Source organism: Helianthus annuus, chromosome 5, assembly GCF_002127325.2.
Source record: "Helianthus annuus cultivar XRQ/B chromosome 5, HanXRQr2.0-SUNRISE, whole genome shotgun sequence".
NCBI classification, from domain to species: Eukaryota; Viridiplantae; Streptophyta; class Magnoliopsida; order Asterales; family Asteraceae; genus Helianthus; species Helianthus annuus.
Genome location: NC_035437.2, coordinates 52,216,951 through 52,230,556, shown reverse-complemented (window position 1 = coordinate 52,230,556; position 13,606 = coordinate 52,216,951). Strand labels below are relative to the sequence as shown.

General features: G+C 33.3%; 1 protein-coding gene across 1 annotated transcript; it reads left to right on the top strand.

Annotated features, from left to right (window-relative positions):
• Positions 1-5,190: 5,190 nt before the first annotated feature.
• Positions 5,191-6,075, top strand: LOC118492104 (ATP-dependent DNA helicase PIF1-like). The gene has a single exon (XM_035989892.1). The coding sequence runs from the start codon at positions 5,191-5,193 to the stop codon at positions 6,073-6,075; it is 885 nt and encodes a 294-aa protein (XP_035845785.1).
• Positions 6,076-13,606: the final 7,531 nt, after the last annotated feature.

Sequence of the window (13,606 nt, the reverse complement as noted above, 5' to 3'; positions counted from 1 at the left end):
ATTTAGATTTAGGCCGTTTTTAAATCTGAAACTTTCTAGGGTTTGTTAAAACACAAAAGCGCACATGATGTTTGAAAATCAAGACATTTTGACCGTAAAAACACGTTTAATTTGAAAAAGAAGGTGTAGAAATCAGAATTTGCAGCTGAATTGGTATGAACTCTTCCTCATGTGCTCTGATACCACTTGTAGGATCGTTTTCGGACCCGAACGAGTCGATCAGAAGAGTTTATACTCAGTACGAAAGGCGGAAACAGACGCACGGAGGTCAATTCAGTAAGATAGACACTTTAAATTGTTGTACTATTTATTTGATGACAAATTACAGCAAGACGACACTTCGGCAGCATTTCGTTGCATAAACCGGAACCGTTACATCTAATATCGCTTGAACTGCTATTTATCGGCAAGTGATTCCGTTTGAAAGGGTTCCAAACGGAATTAACGTTCCAAGCGAACTTAATTCCGCGCGGAATTACCTAGATACCATTCAAGCGGAATTAACTACTTTCAAGCGGAATTACATTATCTCGAAATACGTGCCCTGGTTTAACAAACTAAATACAAGACTCGATACAAGACGAAGTCGACAGACGCATGCACTAACATTCAGTATGTTTTATCGAAGAAAATGAGTTTTTTTAAAGTTTGATCATAGTATTGTGTTTACTACACGTAACATTGGATAGTGGATGTGTCATAGTAGTGTGTTTAAGTGATAAAACACAATGTGACGAACCAGATGAAATACGAATTGAATGTGCTTTAGAAGAAGATGATGAATTGTGAATGGAATGATAAACATGGTATCCATCAGTTCGAAATCAATGAGATGTTTGGTTTCCTTAAATTTCTCATATGTTAGTTTAGAATATAATAAATCTCAAAAATAAAATAAATATCAAACTACATTCTTGCCTTTTTCGTTAAAATAACTAATTGCCACATGTCATTAGGATGTGGCTTCCTACACTTTGTCGGAAAAATTGGCTTTGTAGCCAACTCCTACTCTGATTTGTTATAACTAATGTTAATACAATTATGCTTATTACGTGATCACACATTCAATAATAAGAACTTGATTGTTTACGCTTTATTATGTGGTTAAATATCTAATATACGACATTATGTTGTTATAATAGGTTGGGTTGACTAATGTTTTGTATATAATTTATCCTTAAGACATGATTATACCTAAAATATTAGGTATTCCATATGAAATATTTTGTATTACCTGTTTTGTTTTTACGTAATTACGTAATCACTCAGTAGGGTTTTACATAAATACTATAATGAAATCACATAATCACGAAATGGATATTTAAAATCATGTAGTCATGTAATAATACATAGTCAACTATTGTTACGTAATTACGTAATCACTTAATGAGGTTTCACATAAAATACTATACTGAAATCAAGTCACGTAATGGGTATTCAAAATCACGTAGTCACTTACTGGGTATTCAAAATCACATAATCACGTAATGGGTATTCAAAATCCTGCAATTTTTATTTAAGAAAAATATAACAATAGGTTGCTCGAATTAAAGAGAATGAAATGCTTGTTAATAAGGTGTAATTTTTATAAAAAAATATTAACAAATGAAAAGGTTATAGTTGTTTGAAAATAAGGGGGAACTGGGTTTACGAGTCAATAATATTGGATTTTCCTATTTTACCCTTTCCTCCGTGTTCCCTTGTTTTTAGTTATGTGAATTCTATATTTGGAGACAACTTAATCTCAACCATTGATCTTGCAAATCAAGGGCCAAACTTCTCTCCTACACTTCGTACATTTATTCCCTCTTGTACAATAACCTTTCTCTAGAAACATATGTACTATACGAATTAAGTAAAGAAATATCAATGATTTTTCGATGGTTTGATTGCAGAGTAAAATAAGAAAACACTGATTTGACTATCGGGGAAAACAAGGAACACACTGAGGAATGTCAAAAGAAGTGAACTGCGGGTCATTGATTTGAATTGGAAAAAAAACAATGTTGAGGTTATATTATGGCATGTGATACCACAACTACTTATCTATTAAGTATGAAGATAAAGATTAGTGTCCTCAATAAATGTTCATCATATTCATTCTCTATCACTGTTATCCTCTTGCCACCGAAATCTATAATCTGGATCAAACCTAAAAATATAAGAGCTACTGCAACCATATTCATTCTCATAAGGCACAAGTTGAGCTCCTTAACTGATAACCTACGCGAATGAGCCCTGAATTGCAACCCACATGAAGAATACTAAGAGCTACCGCAACCATGGAGGTTCATGAACCCCTCTCTCCTCGCCGGCAAAGCTTGTGAATCTCTTTCATTTCACAAAAATCATTGGTGGTTCATGGTTGTTCGTAGCCACATACTTCTTGTTTGGAAATTTGAGTCGTTCTTTGCTTCATGTCTCCACCTCATTATTAAATGACCCATAGTCATCAACATAATTGTTATTAGGGATCCTCTAAGTCATATTTCAATAACTCAAGAACATATAACTAATTGAAATAATTGAAGTACATACACACACCCGAAGTTCGTGCATTGTATCACCCTTTTTATTTAAATGATCAATATCTAAAATATGATAGAAACACAATTTATAATTAAAGCTTTTCATTGTAAACCCATTAATAAAGTTAGCATGGCACGTGTTTTACATTTTATAGTTAACATGGTAATTTATTTAGTATAAGAACTAGTATAAGTACCTATGTGTTACACGGGTGGCTAAAGAGAAAAAACTAAGTCCTTTAGAATTTTGAAATTAAAAATTATTTATATACGTTGAAATATTAACGAAAATGTTAGGGAGTATACGAAAAAGATTGAAATACATGAATACAACAAAAAGATCACAACTCATTGAAGATCTCTTTATAGACAACGTTAGTTGTTTTATTCGTAGGTTTACCGTCGTTGTCAAGTATTAGTAGCTTTACTCCATCTCGTGTTTTAACCCTTTATAAAGCAACATACAATTGACCGTGTGTGAAGACGGGTTGTCTCAAGTACAAACCAACTTTTAATAGCGACTGCCCCTAGATTCAAATCTGAAAAACCACCGTAAACAGCTTCCTCATCAGCAAGTTGATTTTTGATTTTAGAATGAGAAAAATAAAAAAGGCAGTGATAAATTGATTTAATACTTATACATTGTAAAAGGGTAGTAACAGTAAAAGTTATCAAATAAAATAACCTGGAGAACATCAAAATGCATATCTAGCTCGGAGACAATACCGAGTAGCCGTCTGATTTCTTCTGGATGTTAAATGAACCTATAGCTATTTTGAACGCAAACTTCGTATTGAGTAAAGCGTTATGTTCCTTTGGGAAGTTTCCTTCATCAGCTAACTGTTGGTCAAACTAACAATATAAATCATACACTATAAATGAGAATATTGGTAATTACTTAAAAATAAAAAGCAAAAAATAACGCGACAAACAATTAAGTATAACATACTTCAAGGTTTTTATCTAGCAGTTGATTGGCCCTAACCTTCAACAGCTTTACCACCTCACGTTCAAACAGCGTCAAAGTGACAATACCGGTACAATCTTGGACACATATAGGAACCTTGATCCGAAATATATATTTATCATACATATTAAAAAATAACATATAATCATAACACGAAAGCATGGCTTAGTATTAGCGTACCTTGGAACTGAACAAACAATCCTTGTAATACAAATCCAATTACATATGAACAAATGTATAAGTGTCAGTAAGAGTATAACAAAATTTGTTGAAAAATATAATCTGTATATAATTTAGTTAATGATAAGACGATTGAGTATAAATAAATATACTTCAAAATTTGAAATTTCAATAACAGTTTAATAACATGTACCTTTAAATTATTTTAATCAAATAAATTGTTATAAAATGTTTATAGTTAGTATCCTCGAAAACATTTGAAAATGATATAATCCTCGAAAACATTTGACTAACTTGTTGTCATCAGTTGGATCCTCTATGACAGATTCAAACGAAGAAAAATAAAAACCCCATTCAGAACCAACAGGCTCGTTGCATTCCTCAACAGTGATGTTCTCATTGAGGTTAATCTTCAAACCACAATGAACATACTTCACTTTCTAACGGTTCTCACCCAACAATGAATTCCGAATAGTTAAACAACGTTTTTCTTATAAGAGATGCTCGTATTCATTTGCATTTTTTGCTAACACAAGCGCTTGCTTTTTAGTACCCTGAAATAAAATATTAACATATCGGATTTACACACGCGTTTAAACATTTATTTTAATATAAATAAGGTTAACATCTAAAAGAACAACGATGTACACTTACTATCTGGTCCATGAATATCAATTCGTAGCAATAAAGTTTTCTAGCATTAATGAAGTCATAGTCCATAAACGATGTACAATTACTTCTTGGTGTAGTCATCAATGTTGAGATCTACATTATTCAAAAGGGTGCTAGTTGGTTGTTCCATTTCTTCGTACAATGTAAACAAAACATTAGTAACTAACAAAAAAATATAAGACAAACACATTATGTAAAACAATACAATATTCTCCATGGGGAGCTTTCTTGGGACAAGGATGAAGTTAGGGCTAATTTCAATAAGCTTCATAATTCTTTAAATAATGATCAAAGAGCAGTGTATAATGACATTATGGCTGCTGTTGGACGTGGGAAAGGTGGTGTTTTTTTGTGTACGGTTATGGTGGTACAGGTAAGACATTTCTATGGAAAACTTTAGCTGCTTCCATAAGATGCAATGGACATATTGTTATTAATGTTGCTTCAAGCGGGATTGCATCATTGTTGTTGTCACGAGGTCGTACCACCCATTCAAGATTTCATATTCCGATTAATCTTAATGAAGATTCCGTTTGCCATATCAAGCCTTATTCTGAAATCACTAATCTTCTAAACGAAGCCAAGTTGATTATTTGGGATGAGGCACCGATGGTACACAAACATGCTTTTGAGGCTCTTGACCGTACATTGAAAGATGTTTTGAGTGTATCTGATTCACGAAATTCTGAACTTCCATTTGGTGGAAATGCTATTGTTTTCGGTGGTGACTTTAGGCAAATCCTACCGGTTGTATAAAATGGAAGCAGGCAAGACATCTTACACGCCTCTTTATGTTCATCTTACATTTGGTCCACTTGCAAGGTTTTAAAATTGACCAGGAACATGTGTTTATCTGTTGGAACCAGTAGTTCAAACATTGATGAGATAAACGATTTTGCGAAATGGCTTCTTGAAATTGGTGAAGGCAATCTTGGTGATGGTAACGATGGCGAGTCAACTATAGAAATACCAAACGATCTTTTAATAACTGATTCAACTGATCCAATTCAAAGCTTGATTGACTTTGTATATCCGTCAGTTCTTGACCGTTTTAAAGATCGTGACTACTTTTCGGAAAGAGCCATACTTGCTCCTAAAAATGAAGTTGTACATGGTATCAATGATCGTTTGCTTGCATTATTTCCTGGTGAAGAAGTAGAGTATCTTAGCTCAGATAGTATATGCCCAACTGAGGAAATTAATGATCCATTACACCAAGATTTGTATAATCCTGATGTGTTAAATAGTGTCATGGTTTCTGGATTACCAAATCATAGATTGGTGTTAAAGTTGGGTGTTCCAGTCATGCTTTTGAGGAACATTGATCAGCAAAATGGTTTATGCAATGGTACGCGTCTTCAGATTACACGTCTTGGTAAACGTGTTATCGAGGCTGAGATACTATCGGGAGGTAATGTTGGTTCAAGAACTTACATTCCCAGAATTAGCATGATATCGTCGGACAAGAAAATACCCTTCAAGTTTCAACGAAGGCAGTTTCCAATAACTATATGTTTTGCCATGACTATTAACAAAAGTCAAGGACAATCTCTTTCCAGATTTGGTCTATACCTAAGAGACCCTGTTTTCTCACATGGTCAGCTTTATGTTGCGTTGTCGAGAGTAAAGACCAGAGATGGCGTGAAGCTTTTAATATTTGACAAAGATGGAAGGCCAACGAATAAAACTGCAAATGTTGTTTACAAAGAAATATTTGGAAAATTGTAGTTGAAAATTTAAAGTTTATTTTCGAATTGTAAGTTTTGAAGTTTATTTTTTATATAAATACTTGATTTGAATTTAGATCTTCATTCATTATTATTCTTTTTTACTTTTAAATTAAATTATTTAAGTATACCTACCATATTTTCCGTTCGTTTAAACAATTTGTAAACTATTATTGAAATATAAATATTACAATTTATAAACTTTTCGTTGAACTATTATTTTAAAGTAATTTAGTAGTTTAAGTGTTATATTCCACTATTTGTAAGTGTATTTGTGTAACTATTAGAAATCAGTAAGGGGTGAATGTGTATTATATTCACTTCAAAATTGATGCAACCGAAAAAATAACCATCATATCACAAAGAACATCATTACCCATCAAACTTCTTCTCTCGGTTGTCTCTTCCTCACCGCCATTTTTGTAGGGTTTACAAGTTCATCCCGTGTTCTACACTACAATCAACCGAAAAAGGTATGGCTTTCATCTTTAATCCGGGTATTCATAATTTTTATTCTTTTTGTTATGCATTACAAATCAAGATCCAATGTTCGCCTGTACATTCAACTGTGAGACCCAATTTTGATGGTGATATCTTGCCGACTTCAATGTTTATCTTATGTTTACAAGATTTACCCACTTTTTTATGTTTTTAAATTTCATTTTTCATGTGAAACCGTAATTATTGGATAAGAATCTGATTAAAATTTTCCTTCAAAGAAAATAGGTTAGTGAAATTTGGTTATTGTTTGTAGTTTTGTTTTATGTCTGTACTTTTTTTCATTATCAGTAATAATTTTCAACTTTACACATTGTTAATTTGAAGAAAACAATATTTTCTATGTTTTGAATGTGATTCTTTTGTGATGTTATGATTTTATTGTTTGGTCTAAAAAAAGGTTGATACTACTTTTACAGATATGTATCCAAATAGCAATAATTGTTCTTTCTTGAAGTTAATCGATGTTCATCATCCGGAAAAAGTGGTATGTATTTTTGATTATTATGTTTACTAAAAATTATGTTGATACTTATATATCTTTTGTTTCAAATTATAGGAAATGCCGTATGATTTTGCCACATTACTGTGGGGAGAACAATTGCCATATGGTCATTGTGTTAAAATTTTTTATGCTGACCACTTATGGATTGTCAAAATTGAAAAAGATGTGTTGGGGTCCTGTTTTAGGTGATGGGTTTGTTAAAGTCGTTATCGATAGTGGTTTACAAAAAAATGATTATCTGTTGTTCAACACTCTTGGATCATCTACATGGTATCTCGATGTCTTTAAGTCATGTGTTTTGGATAACTCTTTTATCACTTCTATTAGAGATGATGATGATTTCATTGTAAGTACTATATATGAAATAATCACTTTTTTGTATGTCATTTTTTTTTTTGCATATTTTGTTTAAGTTATTTTGTAACAACTGTACAGCTCATGGCGGACAAATTCTGGGGACAGTTCTACGACAGCAGTTATAAAGGTGGATCAGCAACTCTTTATGTGGGTGATAGGTTTGGAATGTGAAGATGGAGGCGTTGTCAGACAAATGTGCTTTCACTGATGGATGGTGTAAGCTGATTAGGGATCTTGCATTAGATACCCGGACAACTTTTATTTTTACAATGGCTGGATACGAGACTTTTGAGTTGTCTGTTTTTAATCATGAAACTGGTACTCAAATGTATTTCAAGAAGGTTGACGTTGTTGTGTTGGATGATCCTATTTACGGAGATGATGGATTTGATTTACTGCTTGCGGTTAGTGTTATTATGCTTATTGTTAATGTTAATTATTTAACTAATACGAGCTTATTAGTTAATCTTGAAGTTAACATTGTCAGTATTTTTGAATATTATGTTTTTGTAGTCGGAACACAAAGAGAAGGTGATTACCAACGAAAGTGATGTTGATGAAGATCTTGGTGGTGATATAGTTGGTGAGTCTATGCGCCTTTCATCTTCTTCTAATGCCTATCGGTCTCATGTAAGTGTTCACAACGTGCCTTATATATTATATAACGCTTTTAATTACTTTGTTCTATATATATATTTATGCTTATTATTCATTGTTATGTAGAATGACCCAAAAGGGAAGTCAAAGATTCTATTTGGTCACGAGACTGTATCTCTAAATGTTGTTTGTTATATACTAATTTAATTTAATACTTATTTTCAATACATATAATATACTTTTTATTCTATTTGGTGTATTTGTTTTCCATTATCTAATCCTTTTAATGAATAAATTTTTTTAATGGTAATATGTTAAATCTTTTTTGGTTTTGTAGGTTCATCCTAAAGTCAAATCAAAGTTTTATGTTGGAGATAAAGGGCTTTCGACAAAGGTTGTTTATGATTCGATAATATAATTTGATGTTTTTTTTCTATAAATGTAATTAATAATTTGAAGTTTCGTTTGTTAATGTGAAAACCCAGTTTGATGTTGTTTTGGATAGTTTTTTTCATACCAAACAATACATTACATGTATAAAAACATGCTTAATTATTATATAATTCTTTTAATTATTTCATTCTATATCAATATGTTAATTGTTTTATTTTCTTTAGGTTGAACGAAAAGGAAAATCAACTGATTTTGTTTGTGAGCAAAATCTGTCTTTTCACGTTGTCTCTCAAGTAAGAATATTATTTAATATTTATTTTCAATATTCATTTTTTGTTTTAAACTTTATCGTGTCATTTATACAATTACATTTAATGTTTGAATAAACTTTATATATGAAAACTTTACATTTCTGTAAAATTTTTAAAGTTATTGTGTGTTTTCAAATTTTTAGTGTAAACCAAAGCCTAAGGTATCCACATCCTTCACATCAACGTCTCATATGGGTTATCGTACACGTTCTAAGGTTCCCAAACTTGATGATTGTATGCTTCTTCAGGAAATCACTCCTGTTGAAAACAAACAAGTAAGATACCGTAACCATGAAATTATCTCTGATTATATAAAGAACCGTGTATCTTATTGTTCTACACTTTATCTATATGATTTTTACACTTGTTGTGTATTATTCAATTATGTAGGCTAAACCAAAGTGTAAGTCATTCAGATCCATGACATCTACAGCCGTTGATGTTAGCCGTAAATGTTCTACATCAAAAAAGTTCAAAAACACTGATGTAATTGAATTCACCAAGAAAGCCGAAAGCAGACTGGTAAACTTTATACTATTAATTTTTTCTTTCAAATTTAATAATACAAGAGACATAACTTATAAATCAATCAGATAATTAATCCTTTTATTTTTTTCTCAGCGTTTACCGACTGATATTTCAAGCCATCTGTGTCTTTCTCTTGATAACTTGCACCATGTTACAGTTCAGAACGAAAAATGTGAACTCCTTAAGTTGGGCACAAGAGGCGAGAAGTCTAGGAAGGGTTTTAGGTATGGTTTTAAAAAGTGGCCAGCTTTCTTGAAATTGAATTACATCGAGTTCGGCTCCACTCTTTTCTTTACGTACGTCAAGTCTTCTCAGTGTTTGATGTTGACTAAAGTCGTACCCAAGATCACAAAGAAAAGAGAGGCAGTTCGTGAATGTTGGTTATTATGTTTATGTTAGATGGTTAAGCATGAATATTAAATGTGGTTTTATGGTTGGTTTGTTTTGATACTTTGGGATAGTACTGATGGTTTGTTAGACAAGTCTTTTGGTAATATGTATATGTTGTTGATATGCTTATGATGTGGTTAGTGTGAAATGCAGTTTTTGTTACCATATAACCTAAATAATAAAAAATAAATAAATAAAACCTAAATATATTGTCGATTATGAAGAAATCTGTTTTTTTTAAATTCATTAACATTTGAATTTTATCATACTTCTTCAAGAATGGTTTTATTTTCGTATTCATATGATATTTTTGGAATGTTCAATCCGATTGTAACAAATTATAAGGAAACAACTACAATTGATTTCTATCAATACATATTTGGAAATATGTATCGTTACTTATTATATAAATTTTTAAAAGATTTGTAATAAAATTGATTTGTTCTATCTTACTATATGTCACCTATATATATATATATATATGTGTGTGTGTGTGTGTGTGTGTGTGTGTGTGTGTGACAACTGTCAAATTTGCATGTATCCGTACAATTAATTAGTATTGATTTATGCTTAATAACTGTGCTTAATTACAACTGATGATATAAACTTTACCATAGATTTTTGTAACAAAAATACAAGTATTGAAGGTTGGTTTTTGTAAATAAAAATGGATAAATACATATTTAGAATATATATCTTATACTAAGACACTTGTGTGAATATTTGTATATTTTGTGGAATTGTTATATTATTTTAGGGTAAAATAATATAACCTACAAATACCATGACATTTAGAACTCCAAAATATTACCAAAAATCACAAGGAATAAATATTTAAGTTACACGCTTAATATTGTGAAGCCAAACACAAAAACGTAACTTACAAAATATTCTGGGAAATACTCTTACAAATATATTGTTGGTAAATACTATTTTGGATATGAAAGCATGAAAGTATGATTTTTACCAAGTTATATCATATTTTTGGGCCTGGAGAAAATGTATTATTCTTTGGGAAAGTAAAAATATTTTTACTTGGGTTTATTAAGAAATATAGTAATTTTGGGAAAAATATATTTTTTCTTGGAATGTATTGTTTTGAATAAAAACAAGGTTTATATATATATATATATATATATATATATATATATATTTCTAAGTGAGACTTGAAAATATATATTCTTTTGAATTAACGCACCGGAATACGACGCCACTACATGGCTAGATATACAAATACAAGAATACGGATAAACATGTATGAAATACCCCATCCTTGGGAAGGAACTACGAATACGAATACTTGAGAAGTATTATTACAAAAATATTGTTTAACAATTATTCCAAAAATTAAAGTTAAAATAGTTATTCCTTTAACAAGTGATTATAACTCGGAATGATGTTGAAGACTTAAAGGAAACGTAACTCAGAACGTAAATACTAAGACTAAGACAAGGCACGACCCGTTCGTCTAATAGACATTAGCACATTGTAGGTAGTCATGTTTGCTGAAGGGATTTGAGTTACGATACTGAAGACGCAATACAGTGAGTTCATGTCCCCCTTTTCTTTTAACTGTTTTCAGTTTGATACTTCGGGGGTGAAATACATGTTACAATTATTACAAACGTTTATTACATGGTATGATTAGCTTAAGGAGGGTTTACTACTAGATCATGTGAGTAGTGGGTATAGCACTTAAGGCCATTAATCCGCGTCGTAGGACCGAGGGACATGAGTGATAGATCTGTTCGGGTGTAGCGAGCCCCACCCCTGAGTCCGCTGAGTGGACCATGAGGTGACTATGTCTTATTGACGAAATCTGCTAGGTTTGAGTCTTCCTGCATCACTTCACACATACCATTGGCTTTGCAACCCAGTGGTGATCACTTTTTCCTTATTACTACATACCAGGGACTTACATACACACCTACAACGTTTCAAAGGTTTATACATACACACAAACAAACACATGAACTCGCTCAACTTTTGTTGATGTTTTTCAAACTACATGTATTTCAGGGAAATTGTAAAATGGAGCTGGCAGGCGTTGGAAGCTTTTATGCTGCGTTAAGAATAAAGATGTCATCAATGGTCTTTGCGTTTGGTTAGCGTGTCTTTTTCCTGGACGAGACACGTCTTCCAAACCTTGGTGTTATTCAATATCTTTTGACGAGTCCTTAATGAACTCAAAGCAATTTGTACGATCTGTAAAACTTGAATTTGAAGTCTACGTTTTAAAACGATGTTGTTATGTTTTAACTTATGTAATGGATGACAAACCTATGGTTTTATCATATAGTTGATGTTATGATTGAATGCAATGATATTAAGAAAGTCACACCATAATCACGCTTCCGCAAAAGTCAGGGTGTGACTGCTTGGTATCAGAGCCTCGATCGTAGCGAACTAGGATTCTTTCTCGAGTCTAGACTACGATCATTAGGGCTCTCACGAAAATGTTTTACAACATGTTTTCATTGCATACACAAAACATCCAGATCCAGGGAACAAACATTTTTACAAACAAAAGACACAAATCACATTTCAAAGAATCCGTTTATAGTTCAGTCTTAGAGACTGAAGGAGGTTCAATCTTAGAGACTGAGCGAGGTTCAGTCTTAGAGATTGAGGGAGGTTCAGTCTTTGAGACTGAGGGAGGTTCAGTCTTAGAGACTGAGGGAGGTTCAGTCTTAGAGACTGGGAAATTGAGTCTTAGAGACTGGGGAAATTGAGTCTTAGAGACTGGGGAAATTGAATCTTAGAGACTGGGGAAATTGAGTCTTAGAGACTGGGGAAATAGAGTCTTAAAGACTGGGGAAATTGAGTCTTCAGACTGGGGAAATTGAGTCTTAGAGACTGGGGAAATTGAGTCTTAGAGGCTGGGGAAATTGAGTCTTAGAAGACTGGGGAAAAGTTTAGTCTGAGAGACTGGGAAGTTTAGTCTGAGAGACTAGGAAGAATAATGTGAATACATGACTACATGATAAATTACTTTTATTTGCATACGCTAATTGTTAGTGATTATTACGGATATACGTGCTATGACTAATATGTATCGGCACACATGTCACTTTGATTAGAAAGCGAATTGTTAGACGTGATGACCCTATGGCCACCGCCACAAATAATGAGAATTGCACCTGTGCCGGAGATGTTTACGCCAGACACTGAGAGTGACCCTGACATGCTGACCAAGGGCGAGGACGACTTGCAGCCATCCGCGCTACCAGGTTTTGGCGATGATTTACCCTAGCTGATGGCTTCTCCGACAAGAATCCTCTTGTCACTCTTGTTTCAGTCCATGACCACTTCATCACTGGTCATCCCGATGGTGAACACACCATGGCTCCGATTCTCGATAATGCGCCTCCTGTGGACATTCCTTCCAAAGGTTGGCTACTCAACGAATAATTGATGATGACATTAACATGTTATTGATGGTCCTTCTGATAACACCCATGATGATGGAAAGTTAGACGAGAACGTTGTTACTAATTTCACTTTTTGAGACCCCTGTTAAAAAGCTATCCTCTGATCCTAGCATGCATTCGATTTCAGACTCCTTTGAGTCTGTGACATCTGCAGCCTTACAAACTGTCGAATTACAGCTTTCTACTACTGACGCAGACGACAATGACATGACTGCTGCACTATCACCTGCTCGAGGCACCACACCGTTACACGACCCAGAGCCTGCTCCTAAGCTAGCTTCTGCACCTTTTGGGCCTGCTGATTCTGCACCCTTACTTGATCATGACCCTGTTTCTTTTGGTTTACCAGACATTGCACCCCTTATATCTGACCCAGCACCTGCGCCTGACGATCTCCTTATCGGTTGAGACGTTTATTTTTGCACCCACAACCGCTGATGTTGCTCCTTTTCCCCTATGGAGACCGACGTCCATTGCACTGGCATGCTTATCGCTTTCCCCTAGGACTTGCCCGCACCACGG